At 38.6% G+C, this 25,888-nt stretch overlaps 3 protein-coding genes across 3 annotated transcripts in view; 2 read left to right on the forward strand and 1 right to left on the reverse strand.

Moving 5' to 3' along the window:
* Positions 1-9,739, forward strand: part of LOC143737979 (protein Shroom2-like) — a 30,677-nt gene extending 20,938 nt beyond the window's left edge. The window contains exons 6-10 of the mRNA XM_077229799.1: positions 805-1,371; positions 5,017-5,502; positions 6,369-6,534; positions 6,834-7,106; positions 8,792-9,739. Of these exons, the coding sequence (XP_077085914.1) occupies positions 805-1,371; positions 5,017-5,502; positions 6,369-6,534; positions 6,834-7,106; positions 8,792-9,064 (1,765 nt within the window). The 3' untranslated portion in view covers positions 9,065-9,739. The remainder of the gene's footprint in view (positions 1-804; positions 1,372-5,016; positions 5,503-6,368; positions 6,535-6,833; positions 7,107-8,791) is intronic.
* A 1,257-nt stretch (positions 9,740-10,996) lies between these two features.
* LOC143737958 (claudin-34-like) lies at positions 10,997-11,867 on the forward strand. Its single transcript, XM_077229768.1, has one exon. The coding sequence runs from the start codon at positions 11,134-11,136 to the stop codon at positions 11,860-11,862; it is 729 nt and encodes a 242-aa protein (XP_077085883.1). The 5' UTR covers positions 10,997-11,133; the 3' UTR covers positions 11,863-11,867.
* Positions 11,868-19,188: 7,321 nt separating this feature from the next.
* Positions 19,189-19,864, reverse strand: LOC143737959 (claudin-24). Its single transcript, XM_077229769.1, has one exon. The coding sequence runs from the start codon at positions 19,862-19,864 to the stop codon at positions 19,193-19,195; it is 672 nt and encodes a 223-aa protein (XP_077085884.1). The 3' UTR covers positions 19,189-19,192.
* Between the last annotated feature and the right edge of the window lie 6,024 nt (positions 19,865-25,888).

The following is a 25,888-nucleotide window of genomic DNA, read 5'->3' on the forward strand; positions in this document are numbered from 1 at the left end:
TTTATTTTTATTATTAAGATATCAAGATGTACAAGAGTCAACTGTAATCTGGGCAAAGATTAAACTTTGCTGAAATTAAGCGTCTCGCTTTGGTCTACACTGGAAGTGTTTTGTTTGTTCTGCTAAACTATAATTACTAAAACTAAAACTGAAACTAAATAAAATAAAAACTAAATAGAAATGTCTTTGCAAAATAAAAACTAAACTAAAACTAACAAAACCATTAATGAAACTAACTAAAACTAAACTGAAATTTAAAGCAAAATTGAAAACGATATTAAAATAAAAACCAATTTAAAAGAGCAAAACTATAATAACCTTGATTGGAACAGTGGAAACAACTTCAGATACTCTGTCATTTATGGTCATACAGATAAGAGTAAGTCATCATTCAAAACTGTAAAGGGTCTTTTATTTGTACACTCAAAAACATTTTGCTTTTGTAAAATAAAGAAAACACTTTCTGCTGTCCTGGTTTCATTTCCGTTAAGTTTGTGGAGCTTGTGATGAAATTGATAGTCAGCGTATAGGCTACTAGCAAGCTATTGTGTGAACTTTTGTTTTGAGTTTGCGCAAAGATAGTCTCTTCTTCTTCTGCTCTTTTTCCTGTAATGCTATTAGCAATAAGCGTTGCATTACCGCACGCGCCCCCTTCTAGATTGGAGTGTGGACCGCCTTGACTGAATTTATTCTTAGTCTGAATGTATTCATTGTCTGACTGTGTGCATAGTGATGAATACATGTACCGTTACACCCCTAGTACATACTAATAATGTGTGTTTTATTGTAATTTCGATTTTACAGAGGATCCGGAAAGGAGCACAGTCCACTCAACATCTCGGAGCCCATTACACTGAACGTTCTGGAAAGTGTTGCTGTGCCTCTTGCTTCGAACCAGAGACCCAAACCTGACACCAGGCAGACGGCAACTCTGTCTTCAAATCATCTCCAGGTTCCCAAATCAAAGCAACGGCTTCCTAAAAGCAAAGGTTGTGAACCGCAGAGGTCCGCCAAACCCACACAGCAGGATGCTATGAGCCCTACTAGAGCTTCCCAGCAATTTAGGGTTCAGACCTCTTCTCCTCATCCAACTCCAGAGCCCCAAAGACTGATTACTTCACCATGTCCTGCAGAACATCTGGAGAGAGACATACACCTGACTGCTGCACCAGAGGAGGACCAGAGATCAGACACTGAGGGAACGTTATGTCATACGCCACGTCTTCTAGGTCGTTCCTCTCCCAAGCAGAAAACTGATCTGATGGTAACCTCAGCTAGCAGAACACATTCTCGTTCTCCTTCTCCTCAGTTCTATCCACAGAGGCTCACAGATGAACCACCTGCAACTGTGCAGAAAAAGGACCAATGCAGGTAACTAGAGTATTATAGCATAGTAGACTGTGGTCTGGATGATGAATCTGCGTCATCATTATTGGAAGCTTCACTGCTAAAATTTGCCTTGCTCAAGTCACATTTTTAAAGGTGCTCTAAGCCATTAGTTCCCAACAGGGGGGTCTCGGCCCACAAGGGGGCGTCAGCGAGCTCTTTGGGGGGCCGCGTCATATTTTGAAAAGTGTTGAACAGTGAGCATTAAAGCAGCAGTCCGTAACTTTTTTTTATGTTCAAAATTGACAAAATTTATATAATGAGCGAGTACGTCATGAATCCATTTTCCAAACCGTGTTTTTGTCTTATCCTTAGTCACTATGGTACACCTATAAATAATAAGTGTTTATATTGGGACTATTTTACACTGGTTCGGGTCGTACCGCTGTGGTGTTACCCAGAGTCTGCGTGACTCGTCATAGACATAAACATTTGTATTTGCATTTATTCATTTAGCTGACGCTTTTATCCAAAGCGACTTACAATTGCTATATATGTCAGAGGTCGCACGCCTCTGGAGCAACTAGGGGTTAAGTGTCTATAAACAGAGAGAAGTAGCTCCGGCTACAATGTTCTTCCGCAAGATGCATTATTCTGTTAATAAACGCATGTTTATTAATCGCTAAAGCGCCAAACGATCATATTACATTAGCTAATTTTATTCACGATCCCCTGGCTGACCAAAAAATTAGTTTTCAACGAGGTCCCAGACACCAGTCATTTGGTAATAGCCTATAGTTAATAATGTTTTCCCTATATACACCAGTGTGAATACTGATATTTTTGTTATTGCATTTCAAATAGGGCCAATTAATAGGCTACTCCGAGGCTTACCTTATTTAATTAAATTGTGTTTGTTATAGTATTTTCAATGTTATACGCTATTATTATTTTACATAAACATATCTGGTTATAGTAATAAACATACTGTTTGTTTAAAAACAAAACGTTTTGTTATCCTTGCTGCAATCTTACAAGAGCGACAATATCATTAAATGTGAAGGAGGCCATAAAATATTTTCTTGGGAAAAAGGGGGTCTCAGACAAAAAAAGGTTGGGAACCATTGCTCTAAGCCAGGGGTTTTCAAACTTTTTGTGTGTGCGGATCACTATTTGTAATCAAGAATTTTCGCGGACCACCTCATAATACACATAATAAAATGTGTACACAGTCCTACCTGAATTAATCCGCACCCCTAAATAGGCTTACTAGCACTAAAACTATAATTGGTCATCACATCAGTACAACAGGCTTGTTAAAAGAAAGTTTACTGCACACAAAGGCTGCCACATATTTAATTTATTTATTTACTCAAGCGCCCGAGGGCATAATCAGGTTCATTGGAACAACAGACTTATTTCCATAGCAATGGAGTATGAAATCTATATAGTAATAAGAACACTTGGATATAGTGAACATTTCAAAACCTTTGGCGATTTTAGAGGATTATTAATCTTCAGAGTTTTACAAGTCCTCAAAAAGTAGGCTTGAGTTTGTCCACTTAAGAGCACATCCGCAAAACATTTCAGAAACGCGAGATCAACAAACTAACTGGAAATTAAAATAATAACCGGCCTTACTCATTCCATTTATAAACATTTCGTTTCATATAAACTGCCTATAAAGGCTATGCGTGTGATGTGATAATGGTAACCTCTGCCTCTTTCCTCTTCAGAGGACCTGTTGCTATCCACCGATCCATGCTGTGGTTCAAACGGCACTGAACTTGAACGTCACGGCCGAGCACCACTAGCCTATTTTAGTAATCGTGCAATAACTTGACAATTTAATTAAAATTTTATATCAATATTGGCCTACATATTGTTTTTACTTGTTATATTTTATGGGAATTTCCTGGTATAATGAAGGTAAAAAAATATTATTTTTTTCTGCTTTTCCACGGACCATCTGCAGTACCCTCACGGACCACTAGTGGTTTCCACAGTTTGGGAATTGCTGCTCTAAGCGATGTCGGGTGACGTCACTTCTTGTTGACGTTTAAAGGGGCATTCGGCAACTATTTCAACTTAATAAAACCGTTTAGAAATCATTTGGATGGTTTAATAACCTGTTCTGGTGAGAATGGTGAGTTTCCCCGCTCCCCCCAACGTCCCTAGGCGTAAAACCAACCTTGCAACATGTGGACTAACGTCCCGGTATTTTGGAAATAGGAAGTCTCGTGAGAAGCGAGAACGACCGAGAAACACAAACTGCTTTATGGTAATTCGACATAAACACACACGCCGCCCTCAGTGTGTAGGATGTATTACCCACCTCGGTAGACACACTCCACACAATAAAGTTGGCTGGCTCCGATAATAACAAATGCACATGAGCAGCGGTAGAAAGGGGGAGGAGGGGCCGCGAGTGAGTTTTTTTATGACATTGTTGTGAGATATACGCCTCACAGCTGTAGGGGGAGCTCGCTGAGAAAACATGCGACAACAAAAGTGAAAATCAGCGAAGAAATAGCTAGATTTGCCGAAATGCCCCTTTAAAGTATTGTCAAACGAAACGGAGGCTAGCTAGACCCTCCCTCCTCTTCATCCGCGCACTAACCCCCCAAGCCCCGCCCCTAAATCCTTCTTGTCGGTTATTGGCTGGAACAGTTTGTTATGTTTCGTGGTGCGGGTTAGCCCAGTTTGTTTTTGTTGCCGTTTGTGGAGCCTGGGGTGTCTGTAGAGCAGTGTTGTTACTTTTAAAAAGTAATGCATTACAATATTGCGTTACTCCCCCAAAAAGTAACTAAGTACGTTACTTAGTTACTTTTTATGGAACGTAATGCGTTACATTACTTTTGTGTTACTTTTTCTCACCTGCATGGGCTTGTTTGTTTGTTTTTTAATAACAGCTAAAACAATCTATTTTTGCCAATTGTTAAGGCCCTTTCACATCAAAAGTTAAATGGATAAGCCTAAGGCTGAAGGAAATGCATATTTACTACTGTACAGTAGAGGGCGCCGCTCAAACAAACCTTTCAGCTGCTGCTGTTCTTGATTAAATTACAATAGGATACAGGAGAAGGAAGTTCAACACTCTTATTTCTAAACCTAATCTAAAGTCATTTTTGCTTATTAGTATGGTTGAATTAGATCATTGTAGGTCAGCAGCAAAGACATTGGTTAATAAAGTGAGATTAAATACATAAAGTATATTTGTGTAATTTAATATAGTTAATTATAAAACTTTTGTACAAAATTCTGAGATTGCATTTGACTGTTTTTATTCCTTTTGAGGAATACTGAATGTTTTTGTGCAAGTGAGATGAGTAAATGCATGTTCAATGCAAATGCACACAACACCTCACTTTATTTCTCTCAACATGGGGACAGGAGAGCTGCCAGTCAATAAATGTGAAAAAGTAACTCAGATATTTTGATGTAAATTGAAAAAGTAATGCGTTACTTTACTAGTTACTTGAAAAAGTAATCTGATTACGTAACTCAAGTTACTTGTAATAAGTTACCCCCAACACTGCTGTAGAGACCGCGGTTTTTTACAGTGTGTTCAGGGGACAGGCAGCCAGCGGAGAGTGAGGAGATGTTTGCTGTATGTGACAAAAAAACTTTTGGCCTAAAAAATGCGTGACATCGCTTAGAGCACTTTTGTTCTCTTGTTCCCTATTGCAGGAGTAAGACGGAGGAAACATCAGAGCCAAACACTGCTGGGCGGAAGGTCCCCATACAGATTGTCTGTGCAGAAAACGGCTCAGAGAGGGAAAACAGAAACTATGTGCAACATGGCGAATCATCTGGAAGCTCTGAGGTGCCTAAAACTGGCCAACTAAAAAAAACAGATCTGTCGCTGTTTATTGCCCATGCCCATCCAGATCCCATCAAAAACGCAGAACATCAGACGGTACTAGACAACACAGATCCGAGAAGCAACAGTTTGACCGAACATTCAGAGGAGGACCTGAAACGACAGGAGCTGGCCAGAGATATCATGGGGAAGGACAAGAGTCTGGTGGACATCTTGGATCAGAGTAAGATGAAGACTACCATGGATCTGATGGAGGGAATATTTCCACAGGGGGAGCATCTCCTGGAGGGAGTGCAGCAGCGGAGGAAAGCCATCAGCAAACACACGTCTCCCAAAAATACACCGCAGCAGAGGTACACTCTTTGAGATCGCGATGCGAATGGCACAAAAACATGGTCACATTTCACCTGAAAATCAAAAGAGAAAATATCATTTAGATTTTGCATCATTAGTACAATTTAAGAATTGTTTATTTGGGACTTTTTCATGACAGTTAGGCAAATTTTTCCTCAAATTGCTTTAAATACAGAAATGCAAAATCTCATCATTACTATGATGCATCTAAACGCTTTACTTTTGAGTTTTCTTGTAATCATTCTGATTGATGATTCGTATTAGATCCTCATTTTTTAAGTGATTCTCAATACAATTCATTTTGTGCTGATTTAAATTATACATAATTTCCTCATGTTATGTAAATTAAATTATTTAGCATATTTATATTATGGTAATGAGCATTTAAATGGTCAAAAAAATTGCTTAAAGTACTAAAGTTTATTTTTAAACCAAAATGTAATATCTTATTTCTTTCCCTTTTTTGTATTTTGGGGTGAAATATGAGCCAGATGATGTTCTTCACAGGTTTGTGGGAATTTTTTGAGCAAAATGTGACATTCCTGTTTTGTCATTTCTCATTTGTTCTTCATTAGCTGCAATACGTAAATGTTTTATGCATCAGCTGTTTAACTGGAATTACAGTGTTTGTTCTTTTAATAATTGGAGTCATGAAGCATTAGATCAGTTATCTTTAGAGTGAAAACCTGTACACTACTGCCCTCTACTGACACACACACACACACACACACATAGTATAAAAAGGTACCGTACAATGTACTTGACACTAAATCTGTTACGTTGGAAAACTATTAAACTTTATTTACCTGGTGATTTTTCACAGATTTTTTCTTTTGAGTGACCCATGAATGTTTGATTTCTGCAGAGCGGAGAACAGTTTGTCTTCGTCAGCGTCGTTAGTGAGCAGTTCGTCATATTACAGCACATCTGCACCTAAAGCAGAGCTACTCATGAAGATGAAGGACATGCAGGAGCACATGGAGGAACAGGATTCAGAGGACGAACTTGATTATGACCTTTCCAACAAGAAGGTACACGGCTTATATTCATTATTTTGTTGCATGGTTTTTACTTCAGTTGTGCTTTACTGGTAGCAACAAGACGAAAATGCATTGTTGAGAGAAAAAAACACAGATAAGTCACATTATGTGTGTAAAATGTGTGAATGCACTATACAAATAAACTCCTTTACCTCTCATACGACACCAATACAAATGTTCTGTGCTTAACACTAATTGCATTATACAATTTTCAGCATGTTTCAAAAAGCATTCTGGAAAATACGACAGTTTACAGTTAGATGATCTGGTTGATGTCTTTGTAATTGCAGCAAGAGTTGATTGACAGCTTAAGTAAGAAGCTGCAGGTGCTGCGAGAGGCGCGTGAGAGTCTTCAGGAGGACGTTCAGGATAATAACGCTCTGGGAGAGGACGTTGAAGCCACCGTACAGACCGTCTGCAAACCCAACGAGCTGGAGAAGTTTCGCATGTTCGTGGGAGACCTGGATAAAGTGGTCAGTCTCCTGCTGTCTCTGTCCGGTCGACTGGCTCGCGTGGAAAACGCCCTCGACAACCTGGAGGAGGGAACGTCCGCGGACGAGAAGGTAACAATTAGATGCATGTAAAGTGTCCCTAAGTTCTGTCAAAGAACGTGAGATTGAAGCCTTCGCGATTAATATGATGGAATCAGAACTTGAACTATGAGTCTGAAGTCGACTGAACTAGTCCTAATTTAAAGTGTCCCTATTATGCTTTTTTTCGACCTTTCATGTAGTGTGTAATATAGTTGTTTGTGAATGTAAAAGGTCTGAAAAGTTTCAAAGACAAAGTGGAGTTTTTGTCTCCTGAAAGAAAGAACGATTCTGAACTGCCTGAAAGGAGTCGTCGGTAATTCCCATCTCACTTCCTGCTAATTTGCATAATGCCAGCCTGAACAGCATGATCTTCATTGGCTGAACAGCGTCTCTTTGCCCCGCCCTCAATCACTGTAGTTGTATCCGAGACTGGAAGAGTTTGGTTCGTGTTGTTCATGTCGAGAAGACGCTGTTTTCTGCTGACAAGATGATACGGTAAAACTGATCTATCACTGTGTATCAAGTGCTCAGGAACCCGGAAGAGCTGAAATTCACATATTATGATAATCGGCTAGTAGTGACATCAGCGGCAATCCTCCTGTCTCTCAAGTGGACACGCCCTTAATTATGCAGAACTTTAAAGGGATAGTTCACCCAAAAATGAAAACTCTGTCAGTATTTACCCTCCCTCATGTTGTTCAACCCCGTAAGACCTTCGTTCATCTTCGGAACACGAATTAAGATATTTTTGATTAAATCTGAGAGCTGGATCACTCCTCCATAGGCTTCTTGAGGGATTGAACTTGCCGGCCCCGAAAAGTTATTAAAGACATCGTTAAAATAGTCCAAGTGACTACAGTGGCTCAATCTTAAGTTTATCAAGCGACGAGAATACTTTTTGTGCGCAAAAAAACAAAAATAACGACTTTATTTCACTATTCATTTCCTTCTCTGTGGGCCTCGAGTGAGTTCACTAGTGTAACAGCGCAGCGCTTTGTGTTGTACGTCACACGCATCACACACATGACCAGCGTCGGCCAATAGTGAGCCTACGTGTGATGTAGCTCTACGCTATCAGACTACGCTAACTGACTAGAGGCCAACAGAGAAGGAAATGAATAGTGAAATAAAGTCGTTATTTTTGTTTTTTTTTGCGCACAAAAAGTATTCTCGCCGCTTGATAAATTTAAGATTGAGCCACTGTAGTCACTTGGACTATTTTAACGATCTCTTTAATAACTTTTCGGGGAACAAGTGTCAATCCCTTAGAAACCTATGGAGGAGTGATCCAGCTCTCAGATTTAATCAAAAATATCTTAATTTGTGTTTTGAAGATGAACGAAGGTCTTACGGGGTTGAACAACATGAGGGAGAGTAAATATTGACAGAATTTTCATTTTTGGGTGAACTATCCCTTTAAGGCTTAATATAATTTAATTGGTGGCGAGACGACCACCATTCAACACGAAAAGAGTCATATAACCATTCCAATAACTCTGAAGCTGTTCAGTTAAGCTAAAAAAACTGCATAGTGCTGCTTTAAATGCATGTAAATCTATTTTAAAGACACGTCCAAAAATAAAAAAATTAGGAACTTTAAAATAGCTTAATTGGGGCATTTTAGCATTAGTTCTACCAGAGAGAGAGAGAAAGAGAGAAAAAAACACATTCTAAGAATGATTTGTACAATAAAAACTCATGTGTTGTACTTTCAGCACACTTTGACCCAGAAACGCAAACTGCTGATTCGCCAGCACGAAGATGCCAAAGAGCTGAAGGAAAACTTGGACCGAAGAGAACGTCTGGTTTATGAGATTCTGGCCAGTTACCTCAGCGAAGAGCTTCTGGCAGACTACCGGCACTTCGTCAAAATGAAGTCAGCGCTTATTATTGAGCAGCGCAAACTGGAAGATAAGATCAAACTGGGTGAAGAGCAGCTCAAGTGTCTGAAGGACAGTCTGCCGCTGGACCAGAGACTTCTGTACTGAACGGATCTAGACCGGACTGGTTCAGCATGACTACAACAAGACCCGAGAGATTGAGCATCTCTAAGCAGATTTCATATCTGCTTGTGTGCATTGGATAGATTTATTACGTTCAAAATCATTCAGATAGTCATAGAAATGCTTAGAACATTTTTAAACGATTCCTGTTTTCTTTAGCATTGGTGAATTCATGCGTTGAATATCCACTCACGTTTTCAGGGATATGCTGTCTAAAAGTTTTAAAGGATCTCTTTTAGTCCGTATAAAGGTTTTTGTACCTGTATTTACGTTTAACTTAATTCATTTTGCTACTTAATGCTAATGGTGCTATTAACAACAGATAATAGATAATAATAGATTCCTGTCACATTAGATCTGCTTGTTCTAGATCCACACCGAAAACCATTTTACTCATTTCAGTGTAAATGTTTTAAACTTTCTTGTTTGTTTTTTTTACTTAATGAAATAACGAAGGGAGCTTTAGAATATCTCATCTCGTATGTAAAATATTCTTTCAATCTCTTGAATTGTTTGCCCATATCCCTTGCTTTCCAATCTCACTGTGAACCAGGAAGAGTCTTTTATTGCAGGCAGGTGATATACTGATCATAGATGCGCTTTCAGTGCACTTCTGCTGAAATACTTTTGGAATAAAAATAAAAATATTTATATACTGCAGATTTGCTGTTAAGTTCTTGTATGGACAGATCGCAACAATGAATTCTTCTGGTTTATCACACACTTGCCATTTGGAAATTATTCACAAACATTTTCACAGTAGTTTTTATTGAAACTATACAGTATATTATTAATAGTTTGTTCAATGTTTTATTGCTCATTCTGAAGCCTCACCCACACTTTATGATTTTATGAGTCGCTGTGTTTTCCAATATGATGCAAATGATTTCAAATTCCTCATTGGTTTGATTTTATGATTGGTGAGCCGTGGTTAATCATTCACAGAAACATATTCACGGGCTTGTTTACACTGTATTTCTGAGCTAAAGGAAGTTGAGTTTTACACCATTTCCAGTCCAACGCTGAGCGTCGAGGAAGTAAACGCTGAGAGAAGAACATGTGCTGATATGGTAATACGATCAGTTTTTCGTTATAATTTATTTGAAACTTAAATTAGATTTTATGTGTATTGATTGAAAATATATTTTAAAATATCCACAAACATCTTGACACAGATGAACCATGTTTTAAAATCAGTACTAGTGACTAAAGACATTTATATTGTTACAAAAGATATCCTTTTCAAATAAATGCTGTTCTTTTGAACTTTCTATTCATCTCAGAATCTTGACAAATTGTATCATGGTTTAAGCAAAAATATGAGCAACTGTTTTCAACATTGATAATAATCAGAAGTGTTTCTTGAGCATCAAATTATCATATTATACTGATTTCTGAAGGATCATGTGACACTGAAGACTGGAGTAATTCAGCTTTTGATCACAGGAATAAATTACATTTGAACAGAAAACAGGCATTTTTAATTAAAATAGTTTTTCACTGTTTTTACTGTATTTTCTATAAAATAAATGCAGCCTTTGTGAGCAGAAGAGACTTCTGACCGCTAGAGTAAATAATTCATTAAATGAACATAAGGCTTATCGTTAACTACTATTTAATAAGCCTATTGTGTGTGTGTGTGTGTGTGTGTGTGTGTGTGTGTGTGTGTGTGTGTGTGTGTGTGTGTGTGTGTGTGTGTGTGTGTGTGTGTGTGTGTGTGTGTGTGTGTGTGTGTGTGTGTGTGTGTGTGTGTGTTATGGAGTGTCTATGCACAAAAATTTCTGTTTGTGTTCTGAAACAAAGCAACAGGAAGTGTATGATCTAAACTAGATCTCTGTCTGTCTCTCTTTGTCTCAGAGGGATGTGAGGTTTGTTTGCCAGGTTGAGACCTATTTTTTACAGTCTATGGTTGAGACATTGGTTAGTTAAACCCACAACACTCCTGCTCAGTCGCTGTGAACTCCATTACGAGCCATTCAGGTGTTTCAGAGAAGATGAGGCTCTTCAGGATGGGTGTTTGTCGCATTAAGGAGACTGGATCTGAAGTGTAAAGCATGGCTTATCTGGTCCACACGGCTCATGCCCAGTTCGTGGCTCTCTGGCTCGGGACCGTCGGCTGGATTCTCATCATAGTGACCCTCGGGCTGGTGGAGTGGCGGGTTTGGGAAGTATCTGACCTGTCAGTCATCACCTCAGGTCTGGCATGGGTGGGTATTTGGAGAGTGTGTTTTTATAGTCACGTTCTGATCTTATCCAACAATCAGATCATGTTCTGTCAGAGGATTGGTTTGTTGGAGTCGTTCACGCCACCAGAAATCGCATCGGCTCAGGTGCTCCTGCTGGTGGCTCTGATTCTTGGGCTCATTGGAAACGCTTGCGTCCTTTACGGCCTCAGGAATATTTACTTCGGACTGAACACGTTTAAAGCCATCAGACTGGCGTTTTACACCGGCGGGTTTCTGTTCATCCTCACCGGAGCTTCTGCGCTCGTTCCCGTGTGCTGGAATCTCCATTCAGTCATAAACAATCAGACTATAATATTCCCCGAAGAGTTTCTCATGCCTCCCGCTCCTGTAAAGCAGTATATCGGACCCGGTATCATCGTGGGGATTTTTGCATCCACCCTGTTGGTCTGTAGCGGGGTGGTCTTTCTGTCCTACAGGGTCCCGGTCCTGCTGGAGCCCAAAGTGAGGCCCTCGGGGCCTGGAGAAGGATCCTCGGGGACCCGTGTGAACCGCCAGGGAATTGACAATCTAGCTTTCCAAACGCAGAAGAACAGTTAACTCATCCTTTCCTTGGGTCATTTTGAACCGAAAAAATAAAATATATATATATATATATTTTTTTTTTGGTGTTAAAAATTGAGTGTTTCATCAGAGGCGTTCAAGACCCTAGGACTTTTGCCGCACTTGAACCACGACTACATTTTTAAAAAAAATGGATTCGAGGAGTTTTGTGGTTGAAATTTAAAAACATTTGGGGTCAATTTGACCCGCTTAGGAATGAAGTGATTGCGAGGAATGCTTAAATTCTAACTAAAAATGCTAAAACTTTGCCAAAAAATGATTTAATAATATCTAAATGTGTATCTGAATGCATACCGAAGTGAAACTGACTTTAGGACCCAGCGGAAACAGCTCATTTGCTCCATCTAGTGGCAAGAGTCATGAAATAACATGTTATATTGTTATTTCTCCACAAGAGGCCGGCAAAGACACCCAATGTAAGATATTTTGAGCAGAATTAAAAGGGTTATGCATGAAATTGTGTTATTTAAGAATTTAATTTGTTTGAGAATTTAAGTTAAAAGATTGTGAGGAATGTGCTTAAATTACTGTTTATTTATTATTTATTGATCAAATATAGTAATTTAAAGGTAAAAAAAATAAAAAAGACCAAAAAATTGCATTAAAAAATAGAAACAATATTATCAAAATGCTTTATGGGGGGAAAAAAAAGTATAATTTTAGGGCTTCGGGTAATTTTGACCCACAAGAAAAAGATATGTTACAAAGTGCGAGGGTAGGATGAAGGTTGAAAAAAAAACTGTTTTCGGGACGTGTGTGTGTGTGTGTGTGTGTGTGTGTGTGTGTGTGTGTGTGTGTGTGTGTGTGTGTGTGTGTGTGTGTGTGTGTGTGTGTGTGTGTGATGCAGCAGAAGACCATAATTAGGATGCTGTGTTCGTCTAATAGACTGTAAAAAAAGATTTGTCTCTGGCCCTTCATACTGTAATTATTACTGTACAAACACTGCCCAACCAAGGAGACCCCCATAATCAAATAATATTAATAATAATTTAATGTGAAAAAAATACAAAATTTTCCAGAAAATAAATCACACCTGACTTTAAGTAGCAGATTTCAATCGTTAAAAGGAAAGGCATACAGATAAGTCGCATCGTTGTATAAGTCACATTTTATTTTTTATGTACGTGTAGAAATAAAGTAAAATACCGGTAAATAAAACATTACAAACATTAAACACTCAAACTTCACAACAGATCAGAAATGAAAAATATAAGTAGGCCTATAAACAAACACAAATTATAGTGGCAAAACAACATTCGTGATAAATGCCACATATACAAAGTCGCATCACGATTCAAATGATTTTAAAAAAGGGGACATATGTTCTGGAAAACGGTACCTATTTTATGTGTTTAGCTATTTTCATCTGTTTACATTCTATACTTTTTTTGTCATTGTTTTTGTGCTTGTATCATGGGGTTTTTGTGTAATGTATATATTTGAATTGTTTAAAGGATCTGTCATTGTTCAAAACACTATTTGAGTTGCTAACGGTGAGCTCTATGTTTGATCTACAGGAATATTTTTTGAAATTTCATTTAAGTATGGAATTATTTATGTGTAATAATTTATGTTACACATGTGAAGTAGTAAAAATACTTTTTATGTACTTTTCCCAGTTTGAGAGATCTCTCAGTTATTCAGTTCACATTTATTTGTATGGCACTCACAATACATATTGTTTGTTTTTTAACGTATGACATAATTTTGAAAGACAAGTTGCTGTCTAATATAACACTCCGGTCTTTAAGATGAAGTCACACTACATCCTTCCAAGCAAATTAGATTCTCTGTGTACAGGTTTTTGGTCCAATAAGTAATTCCTCAGTCTTAAATTAATTTAATAGAAGAAAATGACTGGTCATCCAATATTTTATATCTTTAACACACTCTGTCAATGTGGATCATTTAGAGATTTCATCTGGTCGTTATGAAATATATAACTGAGTATCATCGACATAACAATGGAAACTAATTCCATGTTTGTATTTTGAAAATAGCAGAGGGCCCAAAACCGAACCTTGTGGCACTCCATAATTCACTGGTTAACTTAATTCCCTGTTCAAATAAACAATATGGTAACGACCTGATAGGTACGATACATTAATGCCTGTCCCTGAATAGCGGTGTAAGTTTGTAGTCGATCTAAGAGTATTTTATGATCTATAGTGTCGAACGCAGCACTAAGATTAAGTAAAACTGTGTTACAGTCAGAAACTAGAGGCAAGTCATTTGTAATTTTAACGAGCGCAGTTTCTGTGCTATGATGGGGACAGAATTTTTTTAACAGATATTATTTCGCACAATTGAGTGGAGACAACTTTTTCAAGTATTTTATACTTAAATGGAAGATTTGAAATAGGTCTGTAATTTGCCAATTTATTTGGATCTAGTTAATACTTAATAACTGCCAGCTTTTGCTTTCTTGGGACAGGAGATAAAGACGAGTTGATAATATTGAGAAGACGTTCTTCTCATACGAACTCTTTCAGTGACTTCTTTAGTGGGTATTGGATCTAATAAACAGGTTGTTGGTTTAGATGTCATTAAAAGTTTATTTAGCTCTTCCTGTTAAATAGTTGTAAAGCACTGTCATTGTTTTTGAGGGGCGATAAGTGAGGCTGAATCATAAAACATTGTCAAAGGTTGTACTTTTACAATTGTATTTCTGATTCTGATGCTTTTGATTTTCTCAGGGAATAAATTCATAAAGTCATTATCTGATTATAATCCCAAAGTCATGAACACAACTGCATTAAACTCATGTTCGACTATAAAAGATGTTTCATTACTGTAAAGATAAAAGGGACTTATGAGACAGGCTGTAATCCTGATGATCAAGACAATGAAGGAATTAAGGGGATTATTTCTTTTATCTTTCTTAGCTTGATCCTATAGGAACATTGGGATTTTTTAACAAGTATTGTTGGGTAAGAAGCTTCATGTAGACATAAGCTTGTCCACACTGAGAGAACAAGTTTTATTTGTATATATATATATATATATATATATTTTTTTTTTTGTGTGTGGGTAAATATTAAAAGTGTGTACTTCACTGGTGATAAAAAGTACAGCAGTTTTGATGTCACAGATTGCCTTTTCAGTGCACTGTTTGTGTTGTAATGCATGTAAGCATTAACATGTTTTTTCACCACCTCAAAAAAAATATTATTTCATCATTTATATCTAAAGAAAAACAAACAAATGCCTTTCGTTGTGCAAAGGATTGTGGATAATGTTGGCTCAAAAAGCATACGCTCCCCTCATAGTTTGATATTGTAAGCACTAATATTACTTTTGCACACTATTTGAGATGGATGATATGCAAATTGGCAACTAAAGACCTTAATTAGCTTGTTTAGTAAGTTTTGTATTAACCTCTTTTATATTTCATTGTCATTAATTGTTGTTGCATAACTTGCATGTTTATTTTATAGTTCACCGTTGCAGCACTTTGAGTGTAAGAAAGGTACAAATAAAATGTATTATTATTTTTATTAATGTTATTGGAATACTTTACAATAAGGTTTCATTCGTTAAATAAATTAGTTAACATGAACTTACAATGAACAATACTTCTACAGAATTTAGTAATCTGAATGTTTATCTCGTATACTAATACATTTTTAATATCAAAGATTAGTTAAAGGTGCAGTGTGTGATTTTTAGCGGCATCTAGTGGTGAGGTTACGAATTGCAACCAACAAAAGTTACGGTGGCCGACAGGAAAATATGTCATCGTCTGAGACAGCAGAGAGTAGCAGTTCAGCAATGAGGTTTCTTTACAAGAATAAATTAAGAAATTATGTTTACTTAATTATTCAGTTAAACTATGTTACTGCGAATATTATTGTTACTTGTTCATCATTGTGTCAGTGTTTTATTCGCTGAACTAAGCTTGCTTCCTTGCACGAAGAGCATCATAGTAACGAAACGTGTTTGTCATTTTAGGGCCACCGTAGAAACATGTCGGCGCATTTCAATGTAAGGGAACCCGCGGTGTGTGTAGACAGAAACTGCTCATTCTAAGGTAATACAAATATAACGGTTCATTAAGTAAGGTCTTTATACACCACTGAAAACTTATTTTTCAAGGTAGTGAGGAAACGCGCTCTGTAGCGCTGTGTGTTCGCTGTCGGCTACGCTAGAAACATGACCACACAATATGTAGACCTCCATAGAAGGAGCCCGCGGTTATGGAGATATAAATGTCTCATTTTAAGGTAATAAAAACATAACGGTTCATTATGCAAGGTCTTTATACACCACTGAAAACATAGTTATGGATCTTATATTGCATTTCTGTCAATAGATACTCAGAAATATTTTATTTCTTTAATGCATTTTTATTAACTAACATTAACCAGGTTAATAAATACTTTAAGATATTATTGCTTATTGTTAATCCATGTTAGTTAATTCATTGATGTTAACAAATGAGACCTCATTGTAAAATGCTACCATTATTATTGTTGTTAAGACTCTGGAAGACCTCCTGATACCTGCTAAAAATCCTTGAGTTACGGTGAGAGTCGTGAACTTGCGTCATTGAGGCGCTGGCGTCGGTCCAGGGCTGGTAGGTGTGGATCTCACATCTCGACCTCTCGACCTCTCTGAGACCCGCTCATGTGAACTCCAGCGGAGGATGGCAGTGGCAGGGCACGTGAAGCGCTCTCAGAACATCACTACACTAATTGTTAGACTGGAAGTGAAGTCTGTGCCAAAGCAGTTCTTTCTGAACTCCACAATGTGCCAAGACCGATGGCAGCAGAACAAAAGGACTCTCTGACGCACTATCAGAACCAAAAACAAGCACAGTAAACTCATATTTCGGTTCACAATTCAAATAATAATCATTTAGATTCAAAAAGGATGCACTGCACTGGCGATGTCAAAGTCATGGGTTCATTTTCCAGGGAATGCGTGGATGTACACCTCGAATGCAAGTCACACAAGTCAAATTATTCAGCATGCTGTTAAATTAGCATCATTAAAGTCAGCATGAAATCAAAATTCACCCTATTTTCTAAATGCATGTTATTGTAAACAGTTAATCTGCCCTAGTGCAAACTAAATATACTAAAATGTATTTGAAATAATTATGAACGTATTAATATAAATACCCTGCAATTGTCTTTATGGTATACTAAATTTGTATACTTAAAATCTGCTAAATTGGAACAACTAATTTTGTACTTAGTATGCTTTAGTTATCCAGAAATATTCTGAGGTTCAACTAAAGATAAACTGAAGTATATTTGATTCTGCTAAAATGCAACCATTGCAAGAATACTTCATACTCTTTAAATATCTTGCATTTAAAGATTGATATTATACTATCTAATACTACATTAACGTGATGTTTGTCAGTCGTAATAGTGTTAAGTAAAAGTGTTTTAAATACTCAAACCCAGGTTTGTATTTATCATAAAAAGTATTGCTTGTTTCACAGCTATAGAGATATTTTTAACCATGTTCATACAAAATGTACATGCAATCCAAATAAATTTAGGCCCAAGTGTTTTTGTGTTTTTTTTGAGTGTAGTAGCAATGGTAATTGTTTAATCTCACTAAAGAAATCATGACTTGGAGGATGTGTTTCATCCATATGCCTCATTATCATAAAGGAAGTGGGCATGAAGCCGTCGGCACCATGTGCTCCTGATCGTGAAGAAACCTTTGTATGTAAAAGATGGCAAGATTAGCATGCAACATTATAATGAGTCCATTGTGGAAAGACAACAATGAGAACTTTCATCTGACAGCATGAACCCGGGCCGGCAGAACCTCTGAGAAGATCCGATCCACGCAAACATGTCAGACAAGAAGAGATTAGGAAAGTACATGATCAAACTTCAAAGACACATTCCTCCCGCAGAACTGGGCTTGAATCCGTCAGGACACACACATCCCAGATCACACACTTAAATGGATATCTTTTATATAATGATGTTGTCTTGTGTAATGCAATTTTGTCTCAGTGAAGGGTCATGTTGAACACACTCGTCACTTTCACCGTACAGTGTATTAACATTGTTTCTTTCAAGTTATGCTGCAGAACAAGATGAAAAGTTGTTGTCCCTTCTAAGATACAAAAGTTGAAGTAGACGAAATTATACTGCACATTTCATCATCATATAATCAAATCTACATCTGTTTGTCTATAAATCTCATTATAATTGATATTTTTACTAAATCTTTTATAAAATTGAAAATATATGCAGGGGAATTGAAATGTCTGAGAAGAACATGGAAAATCTAATTTAAACTTGGAAATTATATAAATGGAATACATATATAACATTTACATGAAAAATGTTTCCATATATATATATATGCAATTGAATGCGATTTTTTTTACTAGTTTCAGACCATTGTACCTCACTGCATGTGAATTTAGTTTAAGCATTTTAAAATATTATTTCTTATTTATGATCCTCTCAAGCAATATTGTCATAAACATATTTGCTTTAAAATTGACAAATTAAAGCCAATTTCACAAAGTTGAATACAAAATGAAAACCTCCATCTCTCCACACATGACAAAAACATTCAGCTGATTTATTGACTGATCATCACAACTTTGGTACTTCGACACATCAGAGAACACAAGATATAATCTCTCATTCACTCGCTCTCTTTTAAAATATAAAAACAGACAAACTGACAAGCTTGCGGCTGGTTTTTCTGGCAATATTTGGATAATTAGCATAAAATTGTCTTGATATATATAAATGACCTCATAGTCATAAAAGTGCACTTTCTTGGAAAGTTTGCATATTTCATTTTCAAGATTAGTAAATGTTTCTCATTAGAATCATATTCACATGTGCAGATCTGGGTGTCAAACGAGCTAATAACATGATTCATAAATAGCTTGCAACAGTACTGATGATTTATAATCAAAATTAAGGGTAACACTTTACAATAAGGTTCCGTTTGTTAACATTAATTAACTACATTTAGCATGAATTGTTAATTTCAACATTTACTAATACATTATTAAAATCAAAAGTTAATATTATATAGACCTGAGCTGGCATGAACTAACAATGAATACTTGTATTTTTTCATTAACTAGCATTAACAAAGATTAATGCAAATGTACTTCTCATTGTGTTAGGTGATGTTATTAAATAATAGGACCTTACTGTAAAGGGTTACCAATCTGATAAAAAAAAAAAGTAGCAGCATTTATTTACAATCAACTCATATATCATATATCTGATCAATAGAGACCATTGGATAATTATCAGTGCAGAAAAACATTAGTTGAAGCAAAACTGTGCCATATGTGTTAAATATCTCACACACATTCTGTCCTGCGTGATGGAGATCGTTCTGGACGCGTAATTCGCGCTCTGTTTAGCGGTATAGACTGGTGTAATGGGCATGTTTCCTCTCGCAGATACAAGCAAGAGGTGATCAACAGGAAACCGGCCACCACATGCAAACACCCAGCGGTCCATCCGAAGAACAGCGCGTCTCCAAACTCCCAGCGAGGAACCACGCTCGGCACGCTCTCGTCGAAGAAGCGCAGGACCGTCAGGTGCGCCACGTACGACACGGGCACGAGCCCGAGCACTCCTGCAACCAAGCCAAAGATCCCGCCGAGCATTTTCATGGTCCGCTTGGCCTCGAAGTTCTCAGTGCGTCTGCAGCTGTTCACCAGGTGGATCCCCGGGATGGAGAAGGACAGGCCGATTAAGCCTGCAACCACCGTTGCGCACATCAGGATTCTGGCTAGGCGAATATCAGGAGGGAGACCCAGCAGACTGTCGTACGGCCTGCACTCGGTGACCCCGAGATCCTGCACCACACATGTTCCCCACAACCCCAGCTCGAAGCTCTCCGTGGGCAGGAGCTCCGTGGAGAGCGTGAGCCAGCGGGGCATGGCGGTGGTCAGAAGCGAACACAAGCAGGCGGCCAGCGAGAAACACACACCCAGCAGCTCCAGAACACACACTCCAGGGTCCATGACCACCTCTCCTCCTCTTCCTCCTCTTCCTCTACTCGTCAGTGACTGAGGAGTGGCATGAGTGTTTGCTGAGGAGTCGCCGCGCGTCATCTCTCGCGTCGGGTGGGCAGAAGCGCGTCTCTCTCTCTCTCTCTCTCTCTCTCTCTCTCTCTCTCTCTCTCTCTCTCTCAGCACAACAACATCAGTCACATGTGCAGATCATCTGAACACACACACTCTGGCTCAGAGATTCAGTGCGTCAACTGATGTTTTGCACCGATAATAAGTCAGTGACCTCTAATAATTTGAGTGGATTGGATTAGATTAGTAGCCTACATCATTCATTTGGTAACACTTATAAAGTCATAGTAGTTAATGAAAAAATGCTGGGTTGTTTTAACACAATTGTGGGTCAAATATGGACAAACCCAAACATTGGGTTAAAAATGTAATTTAAAAATTCAACCCAACGGCTGGGTTTGTCCATATTTGACCAGAAGTTGGGTTGAAACAACCCAGCATTTTTAGAGGTATTTTTTTTTTTTTTTTTTACTATATTTCAGTATTTTTAGGGGATTATATGGTAGCCTACTAAATTATATTTATGTAGCCTAGTAGTTATAATCCATTTATTAACTTTTTGAGCATGGGCCTGAAAATGAAATTTCAAACTTAAACAGTGGTGAATCTTGAATGCTTCAGAGCACAGATTTAAGTTTGATCTCTTTTTAAAGACGACACTTTGCAGATTATTGCTGAAGTGAAAAAAGTTTAAAAACGTTAACTTGAAAAAAGTTACATTATGTTATGAAAAATGCACAAAATACCAGTCAATTTTTATATGAAATATATATTTTTCAAAACATGTTTTACTCTAAAACTGTGAGAAAATCAAAGTCATCAATCTAAACAAGTTGTATTCTAAAACTGAGGTTGATATCACAAATAAATGAGCTTTCAGTGAGATTGTGTGTGGCTGCAGTACCAAACGCTTCCACTAGATGAAATTCACTTCACAGTCGTTTCCAATGCGCTCATTTTTGACCGCAGACAATACAAGTTTGACTACTTTTTTTCAGGATAGTTTAATCTTTTCAAATCAGCTCCATGATTTTTGTGTTCATATAGCAAGTGTCTAATGTGAGTGTCTATTATCTAATTTACCAAGTTTTGTACCATTCCAATGAAGTAAAAGATAAAATATTTTGGCCAAAAATTTGAGCACCGCAGAGGGTTAAATAACATTACTAACAATTAACTAACAATGATCAATAGGAAATTTGTTACAGTTATTATAGTCTTTGTTAACGTTAGTTAATAAAAACACAATTGTTCATTAGTTAATGTCAGCTCAGGGCCATTAAATAATATTGACACTTTTGATTTTATGGTATTAACTTTATTATGATTAATACATGATTTAGAATATTGTTTTATTGTTAGTTCATGTTAAATGTAGTTAATTAATGTTAACAAAAGGAACAGTATTGTAAAGTATTACCCTTAATTTTGATTATAAATCATCAGTAGCTAATGTTGTAAGCTATTTATGAATAGTGTTATTAGATCATTAGACACCCAGATCTGCACATGTGAATGTGATTCTAATGAGAAACAGTTTACTAATCATGAAAATGAAATACGCTGACTTTCCAAGAAAGTGCACTTTTATGCATTAGGGGTTCAATCTTCAGCTATAGCTGGCAGGAGCCGCCACTGGCATGTCACGTGACCTGTCTGTGGCAGTCTGATTCTGGCATGTCACGTGACCCGTCTGTGGCAGTCTGATTCTGGCATGTCACGTGACCTGTCTGTGGCAGTCTGATTCTGGCATGTCACGTGACCCGTCTGTGGCAGTCTGATTCTGGCATGTCACGTGACCTGTCTGTGGCAGTCTGATTCTGGCATGTCACGTGACCTGTCTGTGACAGTCTGATTCTGGCATGTCACGTGACCTGTCTGTGGCAGTCTGATTCTGGCATGTCACGTGACCTGCCTGTGGCAGTCTGATTCTGGCATGTCACGTGACCTGTCTGTGGCAGTCTGATTCTGGCATGTCACGTGACCTGTCTGTGGCAGTCTGATTCTGGCATGTCACGTGACCTGTCTGTGGCAGTCTGATTCTGGCATGTCACGTGACCTGCCTGTGGCAGTCTGATTCTGGCATGTCACGTGACCTGCCTGTGGCAGTCTGATTCTGGCATGTCACGTGACCTGTCTGTGGCAGTCTGATTCTGGCATGTCACGTGACCCGTCTGTGACAGTCTGATTCTGGCATGTCACGTGACCTGCCTGTGGCAGTCTGATTCTGGCATGTCACGTGACCCGTCTGTGGCAGTCTGATTCTGGCATGTCACGTGACCCGTCTGTGACAGTCTGATTCTGGCATGTCACGTGACCCGCCTGTGGCAGTCTGATTCTGGCATGTCACGTGACCCGTCTGTGGCAGTCTGATTCTGGCATGTCACATGACCTGCCTGTGGCAGTCTGATTCTGGCATGTCACGTGACCTGTCTGTGGCAGTCTGATTCTGGCATGTCACGTGACCTGCCTGTGGCAGTCTGATTCTGGCATGTCACGTGACCTGTCTGTGACAGTCTGATTCTGGCATGTCACGTGACCTGTCTGTGGCAGTCTGATTCTGGCATGTCACGTGACCTGTCTGTGGCAGTCTGATTCTGGCATGTCACGTGACCTGTCTGTGACAGTCTGATTCTGGCATGTCACGTGACCCGTCTGTGGCAGTCTGATTCTGGCATGTCACGTGACCCGTCTGTGACAGTCTGATTCTGGCATGTCACGTGACCCGCCTGTGGCAGTCTGATTCTGGCATGTCACGTGACCTGTCTGTGGCAGTCTGATTCTGGCATGTCACGTGACCTGTCTGTGGCAGTCTGATTCTGGCATGTCACGTGACCTGTCTGTGGCAGTCTGATTCTGGCATGTCACGTGACCTGCCTGTGGCAGTCTGATTCTGGCATGTCACGTGACCTGTCTGTGACAGTCTGATTCTGGCATGTCACGTGACCTGTCTGTGGCAGTCTGATTCTGGCATGTCACGTGACCTGTCTGTGGCAGTCTGATTCTGGCATGTCACGTGACCTGGCTGTGGCAGTCTGATTCTGGCATGTCACGTGACTTGTCTGTGGCAGTCTGATTCTGGCATGTCACGTGACCTGTCTGTGGCAGTCTGATTCTGGCATGTCACGTGACCTGTCTGTGGCAGTCTGATTCTGGCATGTCACGTGACCTGTCTGTGGCAGTCTGATTCTGGCATGTCACGTGACCTGTCTGTGACAGTCTGATTCTGGCATGTCACGTGACCTGTCTGTGGCAGTCTGATTCTGGCATGTCACCTGACCTGCCTGTGGCAGTCTGATTCTGGCATGTCACCTGACCTGCCTGTGGCAGTCTGATTCTGGCATGTCACGTGACCTGTCTGTGGCAGTCTGATTCTGGCATGTCACGTGACCTGTCAGTAGGGTCGGCAGTCTGCCTTGGCAAGTTTCAGAAACCGTTTATTTTGGGCAGTTTTTGTGTTTTGTGTTCCTTCCTCTCTAGCTCATTTGATATGCATATGTTGATATCAGGGGCGTCAGTTTGTGTTGAAAAGTGGTGGGGACAAAAGATCAGATGAAAAAAACATTACAGCAGGACGGGAAAAAATATTGAGTACGACGCATCATAAATGGGCATAGCGTAGGCCAGTCAACAACACGAAAATACTCAGCATAAAACCCTCAACAATGTCGACTGCACATGTAACAGTCCCTGCAACACCAGCTCAACCAATCAGTGCCAAAGCACCATACTGTGGTAACGCTTGTCCGCTTGTCCGCTTGTCCGGGACAAGTGGATTTTTTGAAGGGACAAGTAAAAGAGAATTTTACTTGCCCGACCGGACAAGTAGCCTGATTAGAACATCAATAACAAAAATAAACAAATAACTAGGGAATCACTAATCCGAGAGAATGATTCTGATTTTATTACATTTATTGGAAGTTGCGATCGATTGTGGATAATGTATATTACTGACGGTAAGGTTGCTCTGTTGACGCTCGCGCAGCCTCTCGAGGAGAAATCTACACAAATGAGCGCAGCACACACACACTCAGTAACAACACACTGCCTATACAAAATCTAAATGTGGAGTTTTTATATTTTTAACATAAGCAACCTCAATTATTTTTCCTGAATACCATCATGATTGAAAATGTGACATTGATTTCCTACAACAGTTCAATAAATAGTTAAAATGACATCTTAGATGCAATATTCCCTATTTTTGTTCTGTTTCAGCAGCGAAAATAGTTCCAAACAAAAATCACAGCAGAACCACGGCGCATCTCACAGGAACACGAATGATTCAGCATTTTGAACGAATCGGTTGAGTCAAAGATTCAATGACCCATTCATAAATATCTTGCTGCGTCCCAATTCGCATACTATCCGTCCTAAATAGTATTCGAAATTAGAATTAGTACATCCCAAATCGTAGTATGTTGAAATGAGTGTTCCAAACATACCCGGATGGTCTACTTTTTCCGGTCAGAATCAGAAGTGCATATCGATGCGCACTCTAACGGCTGATATTGCCCACAACCCATCGCGCGTTGGACGAGGATTCGATTAGAACTACAAACACGAGTGAAAGGTGTTAAAAAACTACAGACATGGAGAACGCGCGAGTCCGGTGGTTATGTAGAAAGGTTTAGATAAAGGGGTTTGAGTGGGTAATTATCAGTATCTAACATGATGAAAAATTATTTATTCAATGTTGTCTACATTATATTGCATCTGCAGCAGCATTGTGAACTTTTGTAAAGATACGTTTAGCCATTTACTTTAAAATGCATCATTACATTCAAATTGCAAACACATGAGGAGAGTCACCGCATTAATGACCCACGGCTGCAGACCAAGGTGCCACAACACTTCTCTCCGAAACGGTAGGAAATTAAATTAGATTGAATGGAGGATTTTAACTGTGACAAGATGATTGACGGCAGTTTACGGTGGCTGGACGCACGCGATAGAGCTGTCCGTTAAAGATGACGAAGTTGTATGTCCCAAAGCTTGCCTACTCTTTTGCTACACAATCAAAAGTATGTACTTTTTCTTCACAAAAAGAGTACATTCTTTTAGGTCGTAGTATAAGTAGGCGAATCGGGACGCAGCCTCTGTCTCATTCTTGAATGAATCAGCCGTTTGAATGAATCAATGACTCACTCATTAACCCTCTGGGGTTCTTCGGACCAAATGGTCCCGAAGAATTTAAATAAAAAAATGTGTAAAATCATAGCTTCATCGGAATGGTCCGAAATTTGGTGACTTTGTTGGTACTTGGTATATGAACACCCCAAAAAATTGGGGACAGGATTTGAATAGTCTAAGTGGTTGTAAAAAAAATGGTCACACTCAGGGCCTTCGGGTCCAAATGGTCCCGCCATAGGAAATGAAAGGGAAATTGGCAAAAATGTGACAATACAGAGTTTTTTTGTGCGTACAATCTACAAATCAGCCACGATCCAGAAAAAAAGCACACAACAGTGAAGAGGTGAATCTATAAAACATCAAGAGTGCAAAACAGACACATCCACACACACACACACACACACACACACACACACACACACACACACACACACACACACACACACACACACACACACACACACACACACACACACACACACACACAAACAAACACACTTTTATACATAAACAAACGAATAAATTCAGATTACATATGGGTTTTGCATTTTTAAAATGCTCAGTTTGTCCACCAGATGGCATCCATCTAATTTCAAAAATTGCTTTTATGAGGTCTAGGCTTGACTCTAAAATGAAATACAGCTTTAAAAAAATTTTAAAAAAAATATTTTTTTATTTTCTATTATATTCAATGGGGGGAAAATGGGTCATATTTATTGCATAAATATTAATTATAAATCTTAAATTATCTCAAAACACCAAAAAAGAAAAGAAAAAATATTATAAAAAACAAGTAAAAAAAAAAAATATGATTTTCTTTTAATAAATATG

The sequence above is a fragment of the Siphateles boraxobius genome, unplaced genomic scaffold (genome assembly GCF_051911475.1).
Source record: "Siphateles boraxobius isolate OS27281-9 unplaced genomic scaffold, OSU_SipBor_1 135, whole genome shotgun sequence".
NCBI lineage: Eukaryota > Metazoa > Chordata > Actinopteri > Cypriniformes > Leuciscidae > Siphateles > Siphateles boraxobius.